The sequence below is a fragment of the Hippopotamus amphibius genome, chromosome 14 (assembly GCF_030028045.1).
Source record: "Hippopotamus amphibius kiboko isolate mHipAmp2 chromosome 14, mHipAmp2.hap2, whole genome shotgun sequence".
Classification (NCBI taxonomy): Eukaryota; Metazoa; Chordata; class Mammalia; order Artiodactyla; family Hippopotamidae; genus Hippopotamus; species Hippopotamus amphibius.
In genome coordinates, this window is record NC_080199.1 from 58,806,122 (window position 1) to 58,833,664 (window position 27,543).

Genomic DNA, 27,543 nt, shown 5'->3' on the forward strand with positions numbered 1-27,543 from the left:
CCCTCGTTTTGGGCGGGTCGCGGGCTACCTATCCGGGAGGTTAGACCCGGCGTGGGTATACTAGTGTGAGAGACCATTGTCCGCCACCGCGGATGGCGAGGGATCTGATCGGGCCGGCACTGCCGCCCGGCTTCAAGGCCAGCGGGTCAGCGGAGGACGAGGAGCGGGACCCCAGCCCCGGTAAGCGGCGGCGTGTCCCCTGCCCGCCAGGCCCTCCCGCCCCGTCTCTGACCCGGCCCCGCTCTCGGAGTACAGGTCACGAGGCCCCGGAGGGCGGAGGAGTGGCGAGTGGGCGCGGCCCGACCCGAGCTAACTTTACTTCCCAAACGTGGCGGTGGGGGCTGCAGAAACGAGCTTTGGCCTGGTAATCATTATCACGATGAAGTGTTCGCGTTTAGCGCCTAATGGGCTGGACGCTGTGCTAAACGATCGATACACATTCAGTCATTTAATTCTCCTGGCCACTGTGTAAGGTAAAGATTATTATTTCGTGTTACAAATGGGGACACTGAGGTCGAGGCTGTTGCCTGGACCTCATAGCTGGGTAAGTGGTGGAGCCCGATTTAGAGCGAAGCCCGTGCTCTTAACCTCTGTGCCGTCTTGCCTTCTGACGTACAACGAGTGCCCTTGGTTCTTGCAGACGATGCTTTGCGCCGTAGCCCCCGACCTGCCTTCCTGGCCTCTCATCTTGTCTTTGCATCTGACACACAGCTCAGTGCTCAAACCAGTCCGAGTTTGTGCGTAGTTCTTCAGTTCTCTAGGCTCCCGCGGACCTCGCCCTGCACTTTTTGACATACCTGGCAAAACTCCTACCTCATCCTTCAAGCCCTAATTTCAGTGTCACTTCAGTGAAGCCTTTCCAAACTCCCAAGCATTGTCACGCCCTCCTCTTTTCCCGCGGGTTTTTTTCCTACTCAATTACATCACATATTTAATACACCGATTTTGAATAACTTGTTGACATATCTGTCTCCGCCTTTGCGCTATGGTCTTCTGTCCTTAACACATAGCAGGTACTTCGTACTTGCCAAATAAATGCTTCTCAGACCCTTCCATGATGAGTATCTATCTCCTTTCATGTATGTTCTAATTCGTAGTCTGGGACTGACTGAAGGTGGAAAAGAGTAAAGTTGAAAGAATAACTCTCCCATTTCTAATCTGCGTTCTTTGACTACCCAGAGGCCATGTTTCCACCTAGGTGTTTCTTTCCAGGTCTTATTTTTGCTATAGCTGTTAAAAAGTTAGGCTTTTGTTTTTAGCAAGGGAAGTTCGATTGCACTAAGGTTGAAGAAGAGTGAGGTAAACCAAATTTTTTATTTAGCACACAGGTCTGAGATGGACCAAATTAGTTTTATTTGAATCCTCTGGAAAATTGAATACTGGAAAATGTCCCCGACATCGTGTTCAAACCACTGTAGTGCATATGTTTTCTCCAGACCGGTCCATACACTCCACACCCTGCTTTGTGGAAGGAAAGTGGAGCCTCGGCTCTTTTGACACTGACTTATTCTCCTCATCTGCAGTGACCTTTACGCCACTCATCTCAGCTACCTTTGCAGTCACACACTGGACCCTATTCCATCTCTGAAAACTTTTTTGGGGGGAGGAGTGGGGTGGGCACACCTGGTAGCCTATGGAATCTTAGTTCCCCAACCAGGGATTGAACCTGGGCCCTCAGCAGTGAGAGCTCTGTGTCCTAACCATTGGACTGCCAGGGAATTTCCACATCTCTGAAAACTTAAATTCAGATCTCATTCTCAGCCAGAACCCCTTATTCATCCATCATTCTTACTCAATTACTCTCACGATGCTTTTTTTATTTTTTATTTTTGTTTTTAGCTTCATTGAGCCATGTAGTCTCCACCTCTGTCCTTTTTGGTCCCTTTCCTTTAATTGCTTCTGTCCCTGCTCAACTTAGTCTCCATAGTCCATCCGTTCGACCCTTCTCTTGTCAGTGTTTTCAACTGCCTTATCCCATTCAGTATTTTGTTAAACCCATCCAGCAAAACCCAGCCCTGGATCAATCCAGACTTTCACCCAAGCTTCCAAGTGCTGCTAGAAGAAACCTCACCCTTCCACAGGGTAATGATGCTAAAAACTATAGTTTCCTCCCTGGCTGGGTCCTCAGCTCTGCCCAGCCATCCTCAGACGTTTCCCCACGCAGCTCTCCTCCGCCGTGATCAACCATGGCTCTTTAAAACCTTATCCTTCACAAGGCAGAAATAGGGACACAGATGTAGAGAGCAAACATATGGACACCAAGTGGGAAAAGCAGGGAGGGTTGGGGGGGGATGAATTGGGAGATTGGGATTGCCATATATACATTACTAATAAGAAAACAAATACCAAACCGTACACTCTGAATATATGCAGGTTATTGTCTGTTAACTGTATCTGAATAAAAGTTCTTAAAAAAAAAAACAAACTTCTCTTTCTTCTTTAGACTCTCTCTCCATCTACTTCACAGAAAAAGTAGATGCCATCTGAAGAGAACTGCCTCACTTTTCTGGCACTGTGCCTAAAAACTTTCCTGAACCTCTGCCAAGCTCTTTTACCTACCCTTTGATTATAATGGAATAGGGGAACTATCTCCTTCCAAGGCTAATCCTTCCACTTTTACTTGGAACCCCTTCCCTCACTTGTCCTGGGGGCTCCTTGCCCTTAGCATTTAACCAGAACATTCATATTGTTCCCATCTTCATGAAGTCGTCTCCACATTCCCCAGTAGCTACTCCTCTTTCTCTCTGACCAACTCTGGATGCTCCCCATTTTCTCCTTAACCCACTGCATCCTGGCTTCTGTTCTTGCCAATCCACTGGGACCACTCTCACCAATTTCATGGTGAAAATAAACAAAGACCGCCCACCAGTTGTCTCTCAGCACCTTTTTGCTAAATTCAAGGCACCCTTTTCAGCCCTGACCTTGCTTGACCTCACGGCAACATTACCCCCTGGTGATCCCTCCTTCTCTCTTCTCTTGGTTCTAGCCACACTGAACACATGTTTAGATGTTCAGGCTCTTAGGCTTTCAGTTCTTTGCAGATGCTTTTCCCTCTACCTGGAGCACTCTTCCTCCAATCCACACTCCCTTTGCTCAGCTAACTCAGTCTCATCTTTTAGCCTCAGCCCAACCATCACTTTTTCTAGGAAACTTTCTCTGATGACACTACCTACTCCCATCAAAAGACAGTTGGATGCTCCTTATTGACATTTCCATGACTTAATCCTGTCACAGGATCAGCAAGCTTTTTCTGGACCAGATAGTAAATATTTTAGACTTTGCCAGTCCACAGGCAAAATCAAGATTATTATGAAAATATGTATATATAAGAGAAAACAAATTTCCACAAGTTTTTATTGTTGAAATTCAAAACAATATAACAGAGTATAATTTTGTGTATAGCATAAGTCTACTTACTAATGAGAAGAATGGAATTGCTTTGGAGGGAATAACATTTTGTTTAATTGGGGTTCAGAGTCAGTATTTCCTATTATCATAATCAATTGCTGATCTATAATGAGATTTAATGTGCTTTATACTGAGTACTTCTTTTTGTATGCATAATTCTGTGTGATAGATATTTCAAGGGAAACTTAATGGAATATATAAGGCATAATCTCTATTCTCATGGAAGTTGTAATCTATTTGTAAAATTACCATTGCAGCAGAAGAGCTACCCTAATAACATGCATCGCTGCTTTAGGAAAGAGATGGAATAGTTCATTACAAATGCCTAAAACAATTTTTCAAGACATTTTATGTAGTTCTGAAGAATGATACCTATAAAGAAGTAAAGCCGGGAATATCTTCGATTTTATTAGAAAGTCTGTGTGTGGTTAGTCTAAGTGTGGCTTATACTAACTTAGGCTTTCAGTAGTCTTTTTTTTTAATATTACCATTTCTTAGTATTATGTTATTTTATTGTCATAGTTATTTCTTTTGACACAACCCAAAAGGAAAATAAATAATTCTATATTTTGAATGTTACTTTTTTATTTTTCCTGTGAAATTTTTTTAAAAGTAAGGCCATTCTTTCTTCTCAGATGAGTTTTATCTTCATCTGTTTATTCCCATCTTTAAACTTATATCCGGCATGTTTCTTTAAAAATTAAAGACAAATTTATCTGTTAGTTATAATACCAAGGACAGCATATGTTTAGCCCATTAGCCTTTTAATCATTTAAACTATATAAAAGAGTAATAAAATCTCTTCTTGATCCGAACCAACCCAAAATTAGCCAGTAGTGTCGAATCGACAAACTGCATTGATAACATTCACATATGAGAAAAGAAAGGAGCAAAAGAGGAAGGAAAAAAAAACTTCTCTCTTTAATACTTAGAAGCAAGAGGAAGATGGAAAGAGCCAATCATGAGAGTGAAATGTAATCCCCTAGTCTCTTTCATGTTAAACTGTGAACCCCCAGAATTTGAAGAAAGGGATCTTTATGGAAGGTTGTGTGCCCCGCTTCTTGCTGTATTCTAAAAGGTGCTTTCTCTAGGAGTTAGTAGTATATACAGAGATAAACCAGAAATCAGTAAAGGCATTATTCATTACAGTCAGAAGTCAGATATAATCTCCATTTATAGTTGGGGAACATTTACATACTGAGATATTAACTATTCTTCAGTCTTGAACAGTAGTTGAAGATATGAATTCTATCCCCTAAGTCTTAATGTTTTCCTCTTTGTGCTGCTTGATGGTTCTTTTCTAGACATGCTGTGTTACAAGCTTAGAATTTATTTTCCAAAATTCCTTCCTTTATTTAATGATGTATAGAAGAATGTAGAAAAAAATGCATCCAATTTTTTAAGATAAAAGTTTGGATTTTTTAAGTCAATTTGTTGTGTATTGAGCCCTTGTTTTATGGTAATACACCAACAAGTGATAGGAAAACATTTTCATAAATAGTCTAGTGGTTCCAAAACTGACCCTGCCTTCTCCCCTGAGCTTTATATTAATATACCCAAGTACCACTGATCCTGCCACTAAAATTTCTAATGGGCATGTTGAACTCAAGATACGAAAAACACTCTTAGCTCTTCCCCCAAACCTGCTCCTCTCCTTGTCTTGTCCATATTACAGGACAGCATTACCATCCTCCTGGCTAGCCAGTCAGGCCAGAAACCTACAACTCATCTCCGTTCCTGTTTTTGCTCCCACTTCTCACATCCAAACCATTAGCAAATCCTCTTTGCCCTTCCTCCAAGGCTGGTTACAAATCAAACCATTTCATTTCAGCTTTCTAACTCATCTCCCCTACTCCTGATCCCCTGTTGTCCACATGCAAACAGTTTTTTTTTTTTAAATAAAGAAGGTAACTCAAATTATGTCTCTCCAAACTTAAAACCTTGCAGTGACTGCCTGTTATAACTAAAATCCAAACTCAATTACCACAGCCTGTGCTCTTATGGAGTACTTACTGTATGCCACATACAGTGTTATATGCTTAGCGTGTATCAACTAATGTAATCTTCATAACAGCCCTATGAAATTGGAGCTACTATTAAGCTCATTTTTACAGATTAAGACTGTAACACAAGAAGGTTAAATAATATCCAAATCACACAGCTAGTGAGTGGCTGAGCTGGAATTCATAGCTGGAGTCTAGCCCGAAAGCATATAGTGTGGCCCCTTTATACCATCCAATTTTGTCTTGTCACTTTGCTTACTTTGCTTTAGCTACACAGGCCTTTTTGTCCCTCAGACACATCAAACTTGTTGTCTCCATAGGACTTTTGCACTAGTGATTCTTCCATCTAGAATGTTCTTCCTTCAGATTGTTGCATGGCCACTGTTATCATTTAAGTCTCCTTAGAAATGTCTTCTCGGGGGACCTTCCCTGACCTCTGTCTTTAAAATTACCCTCCCACATATTCACAGTCACCTTTTTTACTTGTTTCTTTTTAAGTTGTTTCTCTAGAAGTAATTACTCAATACATATTTGTTGGATGGATGGATGTTGACTCTTTGTTGAATGTTGTTTAGTATATTGGTTAAGAGGTTCATATCCTAGCTCCACTATTTAGTTGTGCAAAATTGGGCAAGTCGCCGTCTCTCTGCCTCAGTTTCCTCATCTGTATGATATTAATACTACTTTCTTAATAAGGTTGCCGTCAGAATGAAATAGGTAAATGCATGTAAATCTCTTGTAAGTTTTTGTTGTTATTACTATTGAGTGAATAGCATACCTGGGAAGCTCTTTGGAAAATCATATTTCCAGGCCTTACCCCAGGCCAACGAAGTCAGAATCTCTGGGGCAAGGGCCCAGGAAACTCTTTTTAAAAAGTGGGAAGTTGTTGTATAACAAAGGGAGTTCAACTCAAGGATGGAAGATGCCTTAGAGGACTGGGACGGGGAGGGTGGGGGGGACTCGAGGGAGGGCGGGGGGGCAGTCGAGGGAGGGAGGGAGCCGAGGGAGGGAGGGAATACGGGGATATGTGTATAAAAACAGATGATTGAACTTGGTGTACCCCCCAAAAAATAATAAATAAATAAAAAACATAAATATTTTGGCGAATCTGATAAACATCCGGGCTTGGGAACTGTGGCAGTAGAGTTTTAGCATCACTGCTCAGGATCGACATAGACATTTGTGTCTGTGTGACGTCATGGAATGACATCACGCAATAATTTGTGATTTTGCTTAGCCATAAAGTGAGAGCAGTTTGCTCTGGTGAGTGGCCCAGAAGACCCTTACCTCTTCCTGGGCATCCCCATCCCAGTGCAGCCTCATCCTCTTCTCTGAATCTCTGCTAGTAAAGAGCAGAATTTAGAGTGCCTCTACTTTTGTTTCTGCTTGGAAAATCATCCCAAACAGAAAACTAACTGAGAAGTATGATAATGCCAGTAAAAAATTTTTTTAAGTGGTGATTCTTAGTCAGAAACCAGAGTGGATCATTTTGATTTTTAATATATTAGAGTGTGGAATGGCAAATTTGTTGTTTGCTTAGCTCCATGATATAAACGTTGTCTACCATATGCTGTCTGTAAGAAAAAAAAACATCATGAAACCATTTTGGCAGTTACACCAACCAAAATTACAACCAATGCAAAAATTGCAAGATGTCAGGGAAGTTATATGCTATTGCTATATTTATAAGTTTGGGTATTAAAGTTTTTGTGAATGTCATAGTTAATACTGTGTAAGACATGATTTCTGCCTTCCTGGAGTTGGAAAGACTGTACACAAAACAGGAGCAAATGAGATTAAAGTCCGTAATAAATGATAGCCAGCCAGTGCTCTGAATTTCAGAAAGGAAAGTGTGAAATATCAGCTGGGCGTTCATTGAAACAGTTGTGACTGCTTATGACATACACAAGACATCTTCTTCAGTTGCAGGACCAGCTCTGCCCCCTAATTATAAAAGCAGTAGTTCAGAGTCGTCAGACAGCGACGAGGACAGTAGTTCTTTATCCGAAGAAGGAAATCAAGAATCTGAAGATGAGGACACTGGTCCAACTGCAAGGTCAGTCACTTATTACATTAAATGGTAAACCAAGCTTCAAATCTGGTGTATGCTGGCTAGAACAGCTAGCTAGTGAGGGGCTAGCTTAACCTGTGTTTATACAGCACAGGAAGAAATTACTTCACATGGCATTTCCTCATGATCTGTACCTTTTACAAAGAAATTTGTTTTAGTAGTATATCACTCCCGAGCTATCTAGAATTTCAATAAAAGTCTTAAATAAAGGATTTTTCCTTAAGGTATTATTGAGGTGATGACTCTAAATAAACCATACATCTTCTTTTAAAAATTATGTATGCAATGTGTGCTTTTGTTTAAGTAAATGAATGATTACCTCTGACCTAGCCTTACTCACCACAGGTCCATGTAAAAAAGTCAAATCTTTGTTTATTATTGGATAGCAAGGGTTTTTTTTTTTAATGCATTTTAATGATTAAGAGACAGAATTAGCAACTTAAAACCCTTACTTAAGTGAATTTAAAAGCCAATGTCATAAACTTTTTGCTCAAAAAAAAATATCTAGCAAATAGAGTTTTTGAAACTTCATTGAATGGAACCTTCAACAACACAGATAATATAGAAAATTGATACATTACTGCTGTAAAGTAGTTACAAATCTCTATTTTAGACCACAAATGAATTCCAGGAAAAAATTAGTATAAGATCTGTGGTAGACTTTTTTTTCTTACTTGGCAAGATTAATTTATTGTTTCAGTGTTTATACAACTAGTTGAAGTTAATGTTCCTTTAAAAATGAAATTTTCTCTATGAAAAATATTTTGACATACACACATAAAATTGCACTACTGTTTTCAGAAAACAGAGGAGAAATCAGGATGACGAGGATGACGATGACGAAGGGTTCTTTGGACCAGCCCTTCCTCCTGGATTTAAAAAGCAGGATGATTCTCCTCCAAGGTGATACTGTGTGCTATTTCTGGCCAGTCTTTTCTAGTGTCTGCTAATTCATTAAAGAGTTTTCTGGAATTGTTTTTAACTTATATATTTATATAACATTTGAAATGAATTTGAAATAAAAATAACTATAATTTTAAAATTCATATAAGGAAAATAATTATTTACATGCTTATGACACTTTTATAATTCATAAAAAACTTCTGCATCTCTTATTTAATACTCACAAGGGTGCTCCGTGGTAGGCTGGGTGAAACATGGCCCTTCTTCCCCCTTTTTTTAAACAAATTAGATTGTACACATAGTCAGTGGTACACCTGGGGTTAGAATCCTGGTATTTGACTTCTAATTCAGATGTGTTCTTAATTGCTTATTGAAGGAATAGACGGATCCCTGTGTACCAAATTACACTGAACCTTAAATTTGTCATTTGTGGAATAAGATAGCAACACGTACCTTACAGAATTGTTGTGGTGATTGAGATTTCATATATATATACGTATATATACATGTGTGATTCTTATGTAGTGCCTGGCACAGAATAAACATATAATAAATACTGATTCCTATCTTCTCGCAGTTGTAAAATTGCGAATATGAAATTGCACACCAAATTGTTTATAATTCATAACACTATATCCCAACATGCAAGAACAAGTAGAAAGGCTGTTATACAATTTATATTCAGAGCTTATAATCATACTTGTCAGCTTCTGATTTTCATAAAACTTTTGGGCAGTAACTGCCTCTGACTTCAATGCAGAAAACACTTTTTGTTGCGAATGTAATCAGTTTTTGTAATGGCAGCAGCAAATAAAGGGATGCTTATTATTCAAAAGAAAAAAAAGAACTAAGAGGAATAGGCAATCCACTGCCTGTTTTTGTATGGCCCCTCCAAGCTCAGAATGATCTTCAGGGGGTCATTAAAATACAAAGACAAATATGCATGAGACCAAATGTGGCCCTGAGAGCCTAAGATTTCCTGTCTGGCTTTTTATGGGAGATTTGCTGACTGCTGGAATATAACAGTCCTTTCAAGAAAATTCATTATTAGATACATAGCAATTTCTTTCTTGAGAATTCTGTCTTGACAGTAATAAAATATGTGTGTGAAATAAACAAGTGGTAGCATATATGGAAGGCAAAACCTTATATATGCCCATAGCATGCCATGGTTATTTTCCTTTACTATATTTTAAGATTTTATGTATTGGTAATTTTATCTTCACAAATTCCCTGAGGCCAGAGAATTGAGTTGTAATTGCATTTGTAGATATGCTAAACACTGTACTCAGAAAAAATCCATACAGCACTTCCTTATACTTTATAAATGATAACAAAACAATGCCACACTTCCGCTTTTCTCATATGCAAAATTGTTTTGGTTCATAGCAGTTTTATGGACCAAGACAAGAGGTAGTTAAATGCCCAGGAACAAAACCCAGACCTTGTGACTCTAGTGCTGTTTTGCCCTACCAGGAAACCTGTCTGTAAGACTCCAGTTGAACATAGTGCAATCTGGAAAATTCAGCTTAGGACATCAGTGCCGTCTTGGTTGGTAACATTAGCACAGGGACATCTCTGGGAAAAACTTAATAGTATGAAAGAGAGTAGAAAGTGTCGTTCCTCTTTTGTTTTTTCCATACGTAAAGTAAAACTTTTTAAGGCCGAGAATTTAGGCAGTTTTCTCTTTGGAACTGATGTCAGTCCCCTCAGAATATGGCAGTAGGGTAGCTTGAAAGAAAATGAACTTTGGCTTCAGATAGACCAGGGTTCAAACTCCAGCTCCGCCACCTACTATTTGTGTTGTCCTTGGGTACCACATGCTATTTGTGTTGTCCTTGGGCATTATTTTGCTCAGGTAGAAACTAGAGTGACATATACCAACCAGGGTTTTTTGAAGGAAACAGAAAAGTACACTGGTTAAAATGTGGTTAGCATACTACCTTTTCCTTTCTCTTTGGGTCTGAAATGAACTATTTTCCTTCTTACACCCACATCATTATTGGATCGTTAGTGAGGACAGTGTTTAGGTGTTTATACTGCCTTGGGACACGTGTAACCATAAATCACTCACATCTGTCGTATGCATTTGCTACATATGTCCTTAGAACAAAATTCATACTTAAGTAGTTCTGACTATAATTATAGTGCTACTAAGGTATTTTTCAGTGGACTATGAAGATCAAAACTGAAAACCAAGGGACAAAAAAGATTTTCACAGGCTTTAGTTCATAATAAGGACTTTTTTTTTCAAGTTACTGTTTTTATTTAACATAGTTCTTTTGGGAAGCGGGTATACACCACTGCCACAATGAATGAGAATTACTGGTTTAGCATCTAATCATTGACTAACAAATAGAAAGTTAAAATACAAAAAATTAGATTTTTTTTATGATAGTAAAAAAATACTAGGTTATAGTGTAAAAATAGTATGTTGAATAAGATTCTAATTTTCAACATTTGTTATTATCTGCCTTTTCATTATTTGTGTGAGCTTTTATTGTGGAAGTCAGGGAGAATGATAAAGGTGCATTTTATTTTTCAGGCCTATAATTGGTCCTGCGTTACCACCTGGTTTTCTTAAATCGACACAGAAAAGTGACAAAGGCAGAGATGACCCAGGACAAGTATCATCATATTTCAACTCTGAGGTTTGGAAATTTTTCTATTTAAAGAATAAGATGTAAGAAACTCAAGACTTTGCATAGTAATAACTACAACATTTGACTCAAATGCAATGTAGGATACGTCATATTCAAACTAATTTAGGATTATAGCTAGGTAGATGAACTCAAAAGCTGTCACAGACCTGAGATTCTCTTAGAAAAATAACAAGGCAAGTTACGTGTTGACTGGGTGTTACCTATTCATGCATCTCATCCTTGAAGTACAAGAAAATAGAACATGAGGAAAAATTTAAGGAATCGTTGTGATTTGCTCCAGAAGAGAACAAGGTGAGAAAATTTTTAATAGTGAAATAATTGTTATAAAATATTGAGATGAACTTTCTTCTACCCAGCTTTCATACCATTATATAACAAGGGCACTGGTGGATGCATGATGTTTTGAAAAGAACAAGTGATTTTGGAGTCAAGGAGGAATCCTATTTTCTTGCAGAGGGCCAGTCCTTAACAAGAGCTGAGATTTGCGGAATATTCTATAATCTGTAATGCATTTTCCCCATATATGGATACTATTTTCAGCTTCTCCAAAACCTTATGAAATCATTATGTTCTGTACATTAGAGATGATAAGAGCTAGAGAAATTGGGTAACTTACTCCAAATGACACAATTTCTACTTATCAAAAGCCAAAGCTCAAACCCAGTTCTTATGACTTTAAATCAGCTGTTCAGTCTGCTGTTCTGCAGTGCCTTCCTGTATATGAATTAATATACCCCTGTGTATTTCCACTGAGAATTCAGCAATTCCACTGAGGTTGTTACTAAAGGAAATGTAATGCAGTGGTTAAGCTCATGAACTGCAGAGTCATTTACTCATTCTTTCAACAAATGTTTATAGAACACCTACCGTGTGTCAGGCACTTAGTCACAGAAATCAATCTGATGACAAATTCTATCATTCCCACTTTCTAAAACATCCAGAATCCAGCCACTTCTGCTGCCACCCTGATCCTAGTCAGCATCATATGTCATCTGTTCCACTGGGCTTCATGTCTGAGCCCTTGTGCCTCTGCTGCCTCTTCTCAACACAGCAGCCAGAGTGGCCCAGATAAAACAACGTCAGATCACGTCATTCACACTCAGAATTGTCAATTTGCTCCTCCTCTGTCTGTATAAAAGCCAAAGTCCTTACAGGGCCCTCTACAATCTGGCCTCCATTAGCTCCCTGATTTTCTCTCTTATTTTGATCTGGCCACACTGGGCTCCTTGCTCCTTAGATATGCCAGCTGGGCTCCTACCCCTGAGCCTTGATACCTGCTATTATCCAAGTCTCTCCAAAATGGTTTTCCCCTAGATGTTTATGTGGCTTGCTTATCACCAGCTAGAGTGCTTTTAGCTGCTAATAACAGAAAATCCAACTCACAATGAAATGTAGCCTTAACCTTCTTAAAATGGGTTTTTTATATAATTTCCTGGGTGGTCTGTAATCTGTATTCTCCAAATAAGAAAAATGTGTTTCATACCTAAGAAGAGGTCTAGGAACTTCCTTGGTGGTCCAGTGGGTAAGACTCTGTGCTCCCAATGAAGGGGGCCTGGGTTCAGTCCCTGGTCAGGGAACTAGATCCTGTATGCATGCCACAAGTAAGATCCTGCATGCCACAACTAACGATCCTGCAAGCTGCAACGAAGGTCTCGTGTGCCTCAACTAAGACCTGGCGTGGCCAAATGAATAAATAAACATTTTTTAAAAAAAGAAGAAGAAGTCTAGAGGTAGGGGTCATTCCAGGGTTGGTAATTTCAACAGCCAAGTGAGATTATCCAGGGCCCAGTTTTTTATGTCTTCTCTATCATTTACAATATGTTAATTCCTCTTAGACTGATCAAAGTTCTGAGATTCACATGCAGGTGACAATGTCCAGACATAGGGCCCCTATCCTGTGCACCCTTTTTAGAGGGAGGAAAACCTTTCCAGGTTTCCTATAGACCTCTTCTCGCATTTCTTTGGCCAAAATTGAATCAGATGCCCATGCTTAAGCCAGTCAGTTGGGCAAGAGGAATGAGACCAAAGTAATTGGCTTAGAATTATCAGCATTTTTGCCCAGGAATTAGAGAAGGTCCCAGTTTCCTGGAAAGGGCGTGATTCCAACGAGAATGAACAAAACACAGGATTCTCTTAGCAGTAGAGTAGTTATTGGTTGGAGCTGTTACAGTCCCTATCTGAAAGACAAAACCAAGGCCTAGAAAGATTAAATAATAGGCTTGAGGTCACAGGGCTGGTACAGTGGCACATTGAGGCCTTGAAACTAGGTCTGTCTAACTCTGCAGTCCAAACTAGAAACCAGTAGGGTATATAATTTCTGTTGTATTTCTGGATAAAATGTTATGACTCACCTTTTAAAAAAATTTAAATAACTCACCCAGGACACCAAAATGATTTAATTCCTAAATTGGATTTGGGTTTGTGATCCTAGGTTCTCATTTTCATTTTAGTGTATTGGGCCTGATCTTGTTTGCTCTTCCATCCACCCATTTAGTTTCTGTCTAAAAATCCTAAGTGATTTTTATTTCTAAAAATTTCAGATATCTATGTTTATAAAACCATCTCTTTTTTTTTCTTTCGATCTTTATTGGAGTATAATAGCTTTACACTGTTGTGCCAAGTTCTGCTGTACAACAAAGTGAATCAGCTGTATTTATACATATATCCCCATATTCCCTCCCTCTTGAGCCTCCCTCCCACCCTCCCTATCCCACCCCTCTAGGTCATCACCCATCATCGAGTTGATCTCCTTGTGTTATGCAGTTGCTTCCCACTAGCTATCTATTCTACATTTGGTAGTGTATATACGTCAGTGCTACTGTCTCACTTTGTCCCAGCTTCTCCTTCCCCCCTTCCCTGTCTTCATGTCTGTTCCTTACTTCTGTGTCTTTATTCTTCCTGTATCACTGAATTCATCAGTACCGTTTTTTAGATTCCATATATATGTGGTAGCATGTGGTATTTGTTTTTCTGCTTCTGACTTACTTCACTCTGTATGGCAGACTCTAGGTCCATCCACCTCACTACAGATAACTCAATTTCATTCCTTTTTATGGCTGAGTAATATTTCATCGTAAATACGTGCCACATCTTCTTTATCCATTCATCTGTTGATGGGCATTTAGGTTGCTTCCATGTCCTGGCTATTGTAAATAATGCTGCAGTGAAAATTGTGGTACATGTATCTTTTTGAATTATCGTTTTCTCCGGATATGTGCCCAGTAGTGGGATTGCTGGGTTATATGGTAGTTCTGTTTTTAGTTTGTTTTTGTTTTTGTTTTTTATAAATTTATTTATTTATTTATTTATTTATTTTATTGGCTGTATTGGGTCTTTTTTGCTGTGCGTGGGCTTTCTTTTGGTTGTGGTGAGCAGGGTCTATTCTTTGTTGTGGTGTACGGGCTTCTCATTGCGGTGGCCTCTCTTGTGGCAGAGCACAGGCTCTAGGTGCGTGGGCTTCAGTAGTTGCGGCACATGGGCTCCATAGTTATGGCTTATGGGCTCTAGAGCGCAGGCTCAGTAGTTGTGGCGCACGGGCTTAGTTGCTCCATGGCATGTGGTATCTTCCTGGGGCAGGGATTGAACCTGTGTCCCCTGCATCAGCAGGCAAATTCTTACCTGCTGCGCCACTTAGGAAGTCCCTCATTGTGGTTTTGATTTGCATTTCTCTAATGATTAGTGATATTGATCATCTTTTCATGTGTTTGTTGGCCATAAGACCATCTCTTTTTGGATGGAAGTGTAACTATCATTAGCTTATCCCATCATCCTAAACTTCAACACTATATTAATATCATGTCTCTTATAGTATTAAAAGTTTATTATATCTTTTATATCTGCTCATTTTATGTCCCCAAGTATTATATTTGTAGGAGGCTATAAATATGTTTAAGATAATGCCTGTTCTATCAAAGAGCTTCCTGTTATAGAGATAAGCTATAAACATTTAATGTTAAATCATTAGTGGTTTAAATAAAGAAAATAATAGAGGGGCTGCTGTAGTATAAGTAGAAAAAATACTGGCCTTGATATTAGAATATTGGAGTCTTAGATACTAGTTTTATAACCTCAGACAAGTTGTTTAACCTTTCAAAGTATACTTCTCTAAACCTAGGTTTCCTCAAAAAGAAAACAAGAATAGTAATGCCATTTCCCAATTTTATTATGAGGTTCAAATGAGGCAAAGTCCATAGTTATTGAGAGAGAGAGAAAGCGCATACGTGTGTGTGTCTGTGTGCACGCACGCGTGGCTTAGAATAAGCCACAAGACAATATGTAATTATCTAGTTATTTGTACCAAGAGCAATTGTTATAAGGGTTCAGAGAAGAAACCGCAGAAAGTTACCATTGAGTGGTTAGCAGGGAAAATGTAAACAATACATTAACTTGCCTAATCCTGGTGGTTTGAAAAAACAGGAGGAAGAAGCTGCCTGTCAGAGCTGGAAGACAAACAGCTTGTTGTTATTCATCTTGTTGTTTATCTTTCTCTCCTTGTTGAGGACAAGAACTGTTCTAAACCCTAGGGCATATAGCATCTAACACAGAGTCTTAACATGAAAACCCGTTATTAAAATGATTTACTAAGAACTACTTGAATTCAATTACTGCAATACTATTGTATCTTTGGGGTAATAAGAAAAGTACCTTGGGAACCAAATGAATTTGTTCGGGACAGCATTTTGTAAGGCATTGCACAGCATTTCTGTTTCACTGGCCTGTACTAAATCATGAAGGCTGGTACAGCTTCCAAGAATGTCTTACCTGTGTTCATCTTATTCCAAAGAGCCCTTTCTGCACCAGGAAAGAAAATGGTTTCAACCTGTGTCATCTCTGACCAATCATTGATAATTCCCTGGAATCTTACAGAGAAATTGTGAGGCCACATCTGTGTGTATCAGGAAGAGGGCTGAAATGAGTTCACGAGCTCTGTCGTGGACATAGGGGAAGAGGTGGGACAGTCCGCAAGCCCTGGATTTGTCATCTCTGTACAGTGCATTTGAGGAAGGCACAGGAAGGGTGCTCAGTGATTAGCCAGCAACACAGTGTTTGCTTTTTTGTTCTGTTTCTAGGTGATCAGTCTCAGTTAAATTTTAAGTAATTTAGGATCATTTTCTATAACATGTAGCTCCACTCTTGGTTTAAAAGTCATGTCTTGTTTCAGAAAGAAACAGATAGCAGTGAAGAGGAGGACATTGTGGGACCGATGCCTGCCAAAGGACCAGTTAACTCTAGTGTAACAGCAGAGTTTGAAAAAAGGGCCCAGAGAATGAAAGAAAAACTAACTAAAGGAGATGATGTAAGTTTTAAATACATAATACATTTTACTCTGAGAAACTGACCAAATATATTAAAAACCTCAGTTTAAAAAATGCACATTAAAACAATGTACATATACACGTGTATGTGTGTAAAATTTTAGGCTCTAGGTAATTCAGAAGCTGTAAAAGGAAGAGACTGGAAAATTTGCCTACTTAAAAATTTCTGTGTGGCAAAAGGTAACATTAGGTTGAAGGAACAATAAATTAAAGTATTCATAACATATTTGACCAAAAAAGTCAATTGTCTATTAAATCCTTTCTCTTAAAAGTCTGTTAATTAACTTTCAAGCCTCAGTTGAGAAGCATAGTCACTTATACAGTATTCTACACACACACACACACACACACACACACACACACACGCACACACACACAAACACACATATACACAATTCCAGGCTACTTTTTCTTTTTTTTAACTTCTTATTTCTCTGGAAGGATTCATCTAAACCAATTACAAGAGAGTCCTGGATGACTGAGCTTCCTCCGGAGATGAAAGACTTTGGTCTTGGGCCCAGAACTTTCAAGAGAAGAGCTGATGATAAATCTGGAGATCGGTCAGTCTGGACAGATACTCCAGCTGACAGAGAAAGGAAAGCTAAGGTAAGAGGGTTTGTTTGTTCCTGTGTTTCTGCCCATGTTGGCTCTATTTTGAAAAAAATAAAAGGCAGAATTATTTGAGTACTATTTTTAAAATCATGATTCCAAAGGGGAAAGAGTTCCCCTGAAGGCTTGCGCTCTCCAGGGTACTGATTCTGTCTCTGGCTGGTATCTGCCCTCCCACTCCTCTGGACACAAGCAGGTTTCCAAATCGATCAACCACCCAGGCAGAGGTGTGGCATAAACATATGCACTGCCCAGTGGATATATGAATAAACCAAAGAGAAGAATTTCATAACAGAAAACATTACAGGACTGCAAACCAAACCAAACCATGGTTTTCATTCAACATGTTCTGGCCACTTTACAGGAAGTATTGTACCATTTCCTATATATCCCCCAAGCCATCTATAGCACTCTGGTAGTAGACTAGAACCCACATCTATCAAGCTTCAATCTAATGTTCTTCTGACAGTTCCTCTCTGCTTCTCTTTTGAGCCCCAGTGTTTTCGTGTTAAGACTCTGTGTTAGATGCTGTATGCACTAGGGTTTAAAACAGTTCTTGTCCTCAACAAGGAGAGAAAGGCATTTCATTTCTTTTTCTTTATTTTTTTCCCTCAAGAATGGTTTTCCTAATTTTGAAAACAGAAAATATAAGATTTCGTTTTTAAGCCTTCTTTTCTCTTCTACGTTTCATCATTGTGTGTCAGATTCACCTCTGAGTTTGATACAATCCAGTTAGTTGATTGGACAGAGATTTTGTGAGGTTTTCTTGTTTTCAGGAAGATGTTAGAGTAGAACACCAACAGGTCCCTTATCAAGTGTATTAACATTTCTAGTGGGAAGAGATTCAACAAGCCTGGCTTCGTTTAGTCTCCTATACTCAATCTGAGTTAAAATAATAGCATTTCGTTTTTATTTTCTCTTAATTATGTGGTTCAGTAATGTGTTATCTGTGTTCGTTCCTCAGGAGACACAAGAAGCAAGAAAGTCATTCAATAAGAAGGATGAAGAGCATATATTGTCAGGAAGGGAAAAGAGATTGGCCGAGCAGGTGTCCTCATACAATGTAAGTCAGAGAATAAAATATATAACCTTTCATTTTTTTCCATCTTTTAATGTTCTTCTCATTTTTTCTCTTTTTCTTGTTTCTCTTTCCTTTATAAGTCTTCCTTTTCATCTCAGACTTTTTCTATACGTCTGTTCTGAAAAATACTCTTGTGTGTGTGTGTGTGTGTGTGTGTATAATCCTTCTGTGTAGGCTTTTTTTAATGCATCTCGCAATATTTTCAGTTTCTTTTTTACTTGTCATATATCAGAAATTCAGTTCCTGGAGATGGGTAGCACATGATCAGAAAGTAGGAGCCCTACTAACTCCTAGAAAGCCCAGTTCATACATTTTTAAATTATAAGCCAATTTGGAATGTTTGATGTAAAGATTTAAATGTGGGAGAAAAATATAAATATATATAAAATTTAAAAATATGGTTCAATTTAAATTTATAAACTAAACAGTCAGTATTCATTGGGCATATTATTATTTTGTAATAATCTCTTACTCATTGAAAAACAAAACAAAACAAAAAAACTGGTGTTCCAGCTCAAAGAATAAATGTAAACTACTGAACCCTTCAGCCCCTGAAAGGTATTTAGGTGTTCAGGAAAATTACTTTCTGTTCCCAGTGTATTAGTTAATGAAAAGTTCCATAGGCATTAAAAATATGGTTAGCATGATTTATTGGGCATATGTAGACCAGTACCACAAACAGTGAAGCATACATGAAACATGTTTGGAAACTGACCAGAAACCCAGCCCACATGGAACACCTAAGAAAACTGACCAGCTCAAAGTCAAGTCTCAACAATTGAAAGAATCACTGTCATTCAAGGCCATATTCTCTGCCACAAAGAATTTAAGTTAAACTTCGGAATAACTTAAAAGCCCTACACAATTGGAAATTAGAAAATTCAAAATTTAACCTTTACCTCAAAGAATATGTGATAAAGTTAGAAAATACCTAAACCTGAATGATCCAGAAATACAACATATCAAAATGTGTGGGGTGCAATATAAAGTGGTACTTAGAGGCAAGATCTGTAGCCACAATGAGTTATATTAGAAAAGAAGAATAGCTGAAAATTAACACGCTGACCTTTTAACAAACAGACATTTCTTACAAAACTAAACAAACACCTACCCTATGACCCTGCAACTCCACCCTTGGGTGTACTTAAGACAGATGAAGACGTTTTTTCACAGACTTGACTGTGCTTCGCTCAGCCTCAAAAAGACTTATACAGAAATGTTCACAGAAGCTTTATTCATAACAGCTAAATTCTTTGAGCAGCCCAGGTGTCCATCAATAAGAGGAAAAAGAACAACTGACTATGTCTATGGTGAAATACCACTCAGCAATAAAAAGGAACAAATTACAAATAAATGCAACAACGTGGGTTAATCTCAAAGTCATTATGCTGAGTGAAAGGAGTTGTACATAAGACCACTGTATGATTCATTTACATGTAGCTCTACGATACTGCAAAATGAGTCTATGGTGGGAAAAAATCAGAATTGTTGTTGTTGGAGTAGGAGTGTGGAAATTGACTAGGAAGGGACATACAGAGCTTTCTGAGGTGATGGAAATACGTTCCAGAAATTGCTAGGAGTTTGAATTGTAAAACTCAGTGAATGTAGTATTGACTTGCGCATGTCATTGTATATAAATTTACTTTAAAAGAAAAAATTGTAAATAAATGTTGAACTCTAGTTAGTGAAATCATGCTGAAGTAGTAGGGGTACATGTAACGATGTCTGCAATTTATTTTAAAACGCATCCAAACATTAGGGTTCTAATCTTATGCTGAAACTTTGGTTACTTATGAGATATACTTTTCAAAATACTAATATAGTCTTAAGATTAAACTACCCTATAACTCTTAGTATTGATAAATTGAACACTCTTTAAAATATTACCATGAAGGCAAAATAAAAACCAAACAACTAGAATCTTAGCATGAGTTTTCAAAAGCTGCTGAAAAACTAGCCCATTCAAAATAAATAGCCCCGGCTTTTTATAAATTAGTATAAAATATACACATTTTTATTAAATGATTAAATTTGGTAAATCAGCACACTGGTCATTTAGCAAATTGCATCTCTACATGAATTGGCTTTTGGTGTGATTTTTAGTGAACTGACTGCTTCTATGTGTTTTTATTACTTATTTGTAGATTTGGTCCTGTGTGTCAGTCACAGTGTGCCAATTGTGCTAAACCAGACAGACAGTGCACCTGAAACAAACTGATAGAACAGTTCATTTCCTTTATCGTAACAAATCTGAGCACTTGGGTTGTGTAAATTGACTATAATAGTCCAGTGGTTTAATATATTCCTCTGTCTGTCTTGACGTTTAATTTACTACTGTAGGGCATCAGTCAGTTGAAACCTGCCATCTTTATTTCTGCATCTGTGTTTGCTCTTTGTTACCTTCTGCAGTGTTACTCATCACTGCAGACCATTTTCCTTGGCTGCAGCTCTAGACAAGTACAGCCGGACCTCTGCAGCTGTGGCGCGTGGGCTTAGTTGCTCCACGGCATGTGGGATCTTCCTGGAGCAGGGATTGAACCCGTGTCCCCTGCATTGGCAGGTGCATTCTTAACCACTGTGCCACCTAGGAAGTCCTAAATGCTTAACATTTATTGACTGATTCTTATGTACCCTGACACACTATCCTTTGTATTCAGTAGATGACTTAACTCCTACCTCATCCAAATATTTGGACATTATTACTATTATGATTTGTTATTTTACAGCAGAGAAATTGAGGCTTAAATTACTTGCCTAAGGTCACCAGTGTTGAAAATGTCATCACCATCATTGCTACCCAGATTTTTCTAAATTCAGAACTTAATTTCTTGGGACTTCCCTGGTGGTTCAGTGGTTAAGACTCCGTACTTCCACTGCAGGGGAAGGTCCCTGGTCAGGGAACTAAGATCCCACATGCCTCACAGCATGGCCAAAAAAAAAAACTCCTTAACTGTTTCTCCATGTTATATGTATTGATAGGTTATTTTTTCTTAGCATTATTTGATTTTTTTTTTACCTCCAATTTCATTAAAAATAAAGAATTGGAAAGCACTTAACTTGCAAATCAGTTTGTTCCCTAAAGACTTTCCCAAGATTTATGAAATGACCAGTTTATGAAATGAGAAGGATTGAGAACATGGAAGTAGTGCTAACTTAAATAAATATTTACTAATACAGCATCCAGATAGAGCTCAGTTTATAGGAAGTAACAACCACATAACCTATTTGACAAACCAGTTGACAAAATCAGATCTCATTGTCAGATCAGATTAGTGAGACTGACTGTCTGTGAGAAAGTCTGACTTCATTTCTCTGTTCAAATAGATGTGATTATGATCATTCCTGTGACACTTCTGAATTGTAACATAGGCGGGTAGTAGGTGCCGTGAGTTTCTCTTCTGATAAAATAAGATGCTGCCACCTTCAACGTTTCTTACCAGTTATTTTGCTTTCACTGAGCTCTCCTTATGTCTTTGCTGTCAAATATATTCTCTGACAGGAGGCAGGGCCTGAAAGAGATGTGGTTGTTAAGGAAAAACTGTCCTTTCTTTCATCGCCCCATTCTGCAGTATATTTGAATTCAGAATGAGCCAAACTACCCATTCGAAAAAGACATTGCACTCTTTTTTTCTTCTTCTTTTTCTTTTTAGTAATGTATATATGGCAATCCCAATGTCCCAATTCATCTCCCCCACCCCCACCCCCACCCCCAGCTTTCCCCACTTGGTGTCCATATGTTTGTTCTCTACATCTGAGGACATTGCACTCTTAAGACAAATGTGTTTGAGACACAAGAGGACACAAAGCCTCCTGGGTTTACAATTGTTTGATTAGAAGACGTTTCATTCAAACCAGTATTTCAGGTTTTTTATTTGATGCTCTGGAGACTTGCTCTCTGAGACCGTGTTCTGTGATAAGATTCTGGAAGCCCTCTCCTTTGCTAAACGGGAAAGGGCTCTAATAAAAGGGGAGACATCCTCACGAGATGCATTATCAGGCAAGTCACTGTTAAGTGAGGCTACGTGAGGAAGTTGAGAATCGTGAGTAGATAACATTAAAATTCTCCATGCCTTCATACTTCATGCGCCGTGGAATTCACTCTGTGTGGCCCCCAGGGGTACACATACTGCAGTTTGATGCCCGCTGGTCTATACTGTCTGCACCTACCCCTGCATCCCACTCCCTGCTTCTCCAGTCCAGGGCCATTCTGTCTTTTACTTTAACCGATACTGAGAGGTCTGTAATGAGTCTCTAATTTATGAAACCAGTTGCCTTTGCTCAGACCTCATCCTACTAGATATATTTGGCAATGTAAAAGTAATATCATATTGTAGATCAGCTGTACTTCAATTTAAAAAAAAAGAAAGAAAATATGAGCCCCAGCTAAAAATAAAGAAAATGAGGGAGATAAAGAAAGTTGAAAGAAACAAAAATTCTCTTGGCACACAGACAGCCAGCTTTTCGCGCACCGGCCTTGGATTTTGTCAGCTCTGTGCTGTTGTTTTTCTGCTTCGCGCCTGCTTTCACTTTAGCCTGGCAGGGCCCGTCTTTTCCGTTCCTCCTGTTCAGGCTTCACGGACCAGTGCATCCATGAAGCTTTAACTGGGCTCCCAAGTGAGAAAGTAATTGCTCTTCTTTCTCACCCGTGTTCTTGGTTCAGACTCTAATGTTGACTTATCGCACGATGCTTTTCATGATGGTTACTTAAACATTACTTTCCTCTCTGTCTTGCTCTTTTTTTTATTGTGTGGCATATAGTTGGTAGACACCTTCATTTTGGTTGAATTGAGTTTGCCTCTGATACATATTTTTTTCAGAGATGCTGTCTTGGATTTAGAAAAACCTATTGGATTTTTGTTCTTAATGTTCCTCCTTAATGTTCACCATTACTACTTCATTCTTTTGTTTCATGATTATATTCTGTCAGTGATCTACACAGACTAAGACTGTTATTTCCATTCTCTTGCGCTCCCCAGGAATCAAAAAGATCAGAATCTCTTATGGACATTCATCATAAAAGATTAAAGAATAAGGCTGCTGAAGATAAAAATAAGCCCCAAGAGAGAATACCATTTGACCGTGATAAGGACCTCAAAGTTCATCGGCTTGACGAAGCTCAGAAAAAAGCCCTGGTAAAGAAATCTAGAGAACTACACACCAGGTTTTCACATGGCAAAGGCAATATGTTTTTATAAGTAAGTATATTTCAGTGAGGTATATTTTCATACTGATAAATTTGAACTTTTCTAAATACTCTGTTATCTATGCATGTAAAAATTGATTTCCTTTTATAATAAAGTAGATTATAAACTTGCAGATCTTTTTTTTCTAAGTAAAGTGTGAGTTTTGAAAATTCAGCCTTGTGGAATAAAAAATGTGGTATACTGAGAAAGTAGACTTATCCTCATAATAACCCAACAGGGCATTACTATTCAAAATGCTAAAATAAAAGCCTTTCATTTGTGAGAAATGGCGAAGGAAAGTGTGGTTTGAACCTTGGGTAAATATACATGCTTTATTAAAGAATGAGGTTTGCTAGCAGTCTTCTTATGTTAAACAAAATCACGGTTCGAAGATGGTCATTGCTTTTGAAAGGCTCTCTGTAAGTTAAGATTTAAAACCATTACATCACACGTACATAGTCCAAACTGACAAGGGTTCATAATGGTGATTACATAAAAGCTAAGGTTGCTTCTTAAAATCTTTGTGATTTTTAATTGTATGAAACCTACGTCAATATTAAAATGTGACTTTAAGGGAAAATACAGTTAAAGTGAGACATATTTTCCAACTTACTGAATTTTCTTATTCTTACTTCAGGGGGATTTCCCTGTGCAATGAAGAAGAGTTGAAGATTACTCTCTTTTCTGTCTGTCCATCTTTCTTCCTTTGTTTTGAGTTTCTTAAGATTGGAGGATTACTTTAGTCTTAAAAATTGTACAGACTTGTTCTGTGTGTCCTTTAAAGTCACGTGAAAACAAAATCAGTGCGTTTTATGTAGAGTAGAATTTTGTGTGTCTTTGGCTTCTGAGGAAGTGTGGGCTTTTCTTCAAATAATTATTTTATTTTGAGGATTCCCCCCCCCCCACCACCCCCTAATTTTTGTGCCGTCTCACAAGTGCCCTGTAAGACCTGGTCAGGACCATCTACTGAGTCTCTCCCATAACTCTGACCCGCTCATCAAATGTTATGAACCTGTCCTGAGTGACTGTGTCGAGTCCTTGCAGTGAATTCGTGAATTTGAAATCATGTGGGTTTCCCTCTAAACTGCAGCCAGTGAATACACAACATTTACTTGAAAATAGAGGGTGTGGAGGTTTTGTCTATTTTGTTATCAATTTGCTTGTTTGGGCAATCAGGGCTTTTTACTTGTAGTTTGGGTTTTTTGGTTTGTTTCTAAGTCAGAAACAGGGACCTCTGAATTATTTCATGTACTAAGGAAAAACTATTTTGATTTTTCCAACATTAGTAAGTATTTCTAGGGGAGGCAATCTGAGGGGCAAGAGAACACCATTAACCGTTAGCAGTGTGAAGTCTGAGGCTTGGTGTCTGTGATCTCCACCAAAGCTTTTCTAAGTCTTTAAACTGCTTTAGGATGAGTTGACTTGATTCATTTATATTTAACACGTTTTAGCTAATTTATTGGGGGCAGATCTTTTGTATCAATCATAAGTAACTTTTTAAAAAATCAAACTCATAATCCCTGAATACAAAAATAGAAATGGAAACTGTAATCGAAAACACCCTGGTCAGGAGTATTGTAAGTTTGTGATGCTTTAAGCACTGCCTCTTAAGATGTTGAACAGAAAACTCAATAGTTAAAGCTTAAATTCAATTTCTGAAAGTTATATTTTCTTACAGATTAATCCTGATTGTTCTGCTAGTTCTGTGTTGTAGTTTTGATGAAGCACATGGTCTTAATGGAAAAAAATTCTGAGTCCTAGTTCATTTAGGCTTTATGAAAATTGAGTAACCTCTTCAGTCAAAGATGGGACAAATTTTTCTCCTTCTGGTCATAGAAGTACAATGATACCTTCCATAACAGTAACCTACTCAAGGAGTGTTACTGTTTAAAAGATGAATCTTTCTCCTAAGCAAATTGAAAAAGTCTAATCTAAGCAAAATTGAACAGCTATCTTTTGACCAAAGATGTCATTTTTAGTGGATGATATTTTCTGAATACAAAACTTTGTACAGGAGCATCTATTACTTTATTAATTTTGTTACAATTTTTTTCCCTGATGAAAGGAAGAAATGTTTTCTAGTTCCTCATCCTTATGTAAATTCCTAATATATATTTTTGAGAAATTTTGGTATTTTTAAGGTAAAAATGTCATCTTTGGACACTTATTTTTGCTTTGCTTTCCCCTCCTTAAGGGTGATGGGAATATTCCGATAGTACGTATTTACTATTTCTCCCATCACCCTTGGAGTGTCTGTGACCTTAGCAAAAGGGAGAAAATACTAATACTTTCCATAAGTGACCACCTTACCCGGTACCTCAGGTCTAATGCTCTTTCATGCCACCCTGAGGACAGTTTTAACAAAATGTGAGGCCAAGCGAGAGGTTTTTTGCCAGGTGGAGAGACTGAACCCAATATAACAACATTGACAATAAAAGAACAAAGTAGCTATTTGCACAGGATGGACAGGTAGTCTTCATTTTATCCCCTCCCCTCTTCCAAAGCTGCAGGAGGCCTGATAAATCAAGTCTCCTCTCCATCTGGCAGAAAACTGGGTTCACTGACATTTTCTGCTAAGAACTTTTAATTTTCTATGCTTCTTGGCCAGATTTTGTAGAGTTGTGACCTCTTTTGAAACTTAAAAATGAAGAAGAAAGAACAACACAGTTCAGAGTGGAACAGACATTTTTAACATTTTTACTGTTTGGTGAAGGTGACATTTAGGTTCATTGTCCCTGAAATTATATGATTTTGTTCAACTCTCTAAATTGTCATCTCAGATAGATTTTGATGCTTCAAATAATAACAACATTACTGGTAAACAAATGGCTTTATTAGCAAGTGGAGGAATTGGGAGGGGAGACAAAAGGTGAGAGGTGGTAGCTACACCTGTAATAACGCTGTTTCATCAGATAAATTTTTTTGTGTTGAGAAAAATATCATAAATTAAGCCCTATGCCAAAAAAAGAAAAAAGAAAAAAAAAGCTACAGTTTTACTAAGATTTTTTTATCTCGTTCAGTTGTAGCAGCTACTTGACATTTATCACTTGAACATATGGATTTTTGAATTAATGATATTTTTTTAGAAGTAAGGTTGGGCTTTACATGGTACTGAGGCCTACATGCTCCAGCACAGATTAACAGTTATTATATAAATTATTTGATCCTGAAACATGTTGGCACTTTTTGTCTTTTCTATAGAGTGGATAATGTTAACAGCATGTGTTACTTAGAAACATATGATCATGGGAGATAGTTTTCAGACTATTTACAGGAGCCCTTATCACTTCTCTTCACTTTTTCCATAGCAATGATAGGTATTGTTCAGAAAAAAAATTCTCTGTTGAGTTGTATACCTAAGAGGAAGAGTTAACGTGGGGGAAGTAGCTAGAGGTAGTACCCATGTAACATCAATGCCGAGTCTTCTATTTCAGAGTGTTAATTTTTTTACTTTGGCTTTTGATGCCATTATGTGATTTTAGTCTGCAGTTACAAAAGGTCATGCATTTCCTATTATAAGGGAGGTATATTTTTTGCAGCTTAAATATTAACTGTGGCTATAGTATGTACAAAATTAAAAGGCTATACACTGCCCCTTTCAATCTTTTCATTTTGAACTTTACAATTAAAAGACTTTTTAGAAAAGAAGAATTCCTGAGGTGTAATTTTTTTATGTATGAATAAAGTTGCATCTGTATCTGAGAAGTTGTGGTCTTTTATTTTTGTTTTGTTTCTTTTAATATGATTAGCTTTTCTGAAGCAGGCAATGTTCATAAAGAGAATATCCTGTAAAAGTTTATTCTAACCAAACAGATCATTGTAGGCTGTTGTAGGTTAAAAAAAAAAAAAAGTCTTTCACCCCAACTCACTTGCTAGATTTTCATTATCCCAGTATAACTACAAATATTAACTATTTATTTAGAAACAAATTGGAAACGCTCTTAAGAGCACCATGGCACAAGAAGGACTGGCACTGGGTTTGTAACCAATATTCCATTATTCTATGTTTCATAAGGTTATGTGACAGTTGGTGGTCTTTTTTCTGGATTGGTTGATTATGAGATTTTATGGGGTTTTGTTTGGGATTTTGTTTTTTGTTTTTGTTTTGTTTTTTTGCCTTTTCTACTTCTCAGATTCTTTCAGAAAACATGTATTCTTTTATAATTCCAGGGGAAATGAAGCTTTTTTTTTAAAGTCCCAATTTTGTATTATATAGAATTAGAGTTAGAAACTGAACTACTAGGGAGACAGGACTCAGGATTTCTCTCTTCCTTAACTGGGGAAGTTACCAAAAGAGATACTTTGCA

The 27,543-nt window shown here is 37.9% G+C and overlaps 1 protein-coding gene across 1 annotated transcript; it reads left to right on the forward strand.

The window, feature by feature from the left end:
* On the forward strand, window positions 1–26,911 carry GPALPP1 (GPALPP motifs containing 1). Its single transcript, XM_057707797.1, has 9 exons — window positions 1–180; window positions 7,335–7,467; window positions 8,284–8,385; window positions 10,931–11,036; window positions 16,210–16,344; window positions 16,805–16,969; window positions 17,937–18,035; window positions 23,030–23,248; window positions 23,874–26,911. Exons 1-8 carry the CDS (start codon window positions 93–95, stop codon window positions 23,246–23,248), a joined length of 1,047 nt encoding a protein of 348 aa, XP_057563780.1. The 5' UTR covers window positions 1–92; the 3' UTR covers window positions 23,874–26,911.
* The last annotated feature ends 632 nt before the right edge of the window (window positions 26,912–27,543 follow it).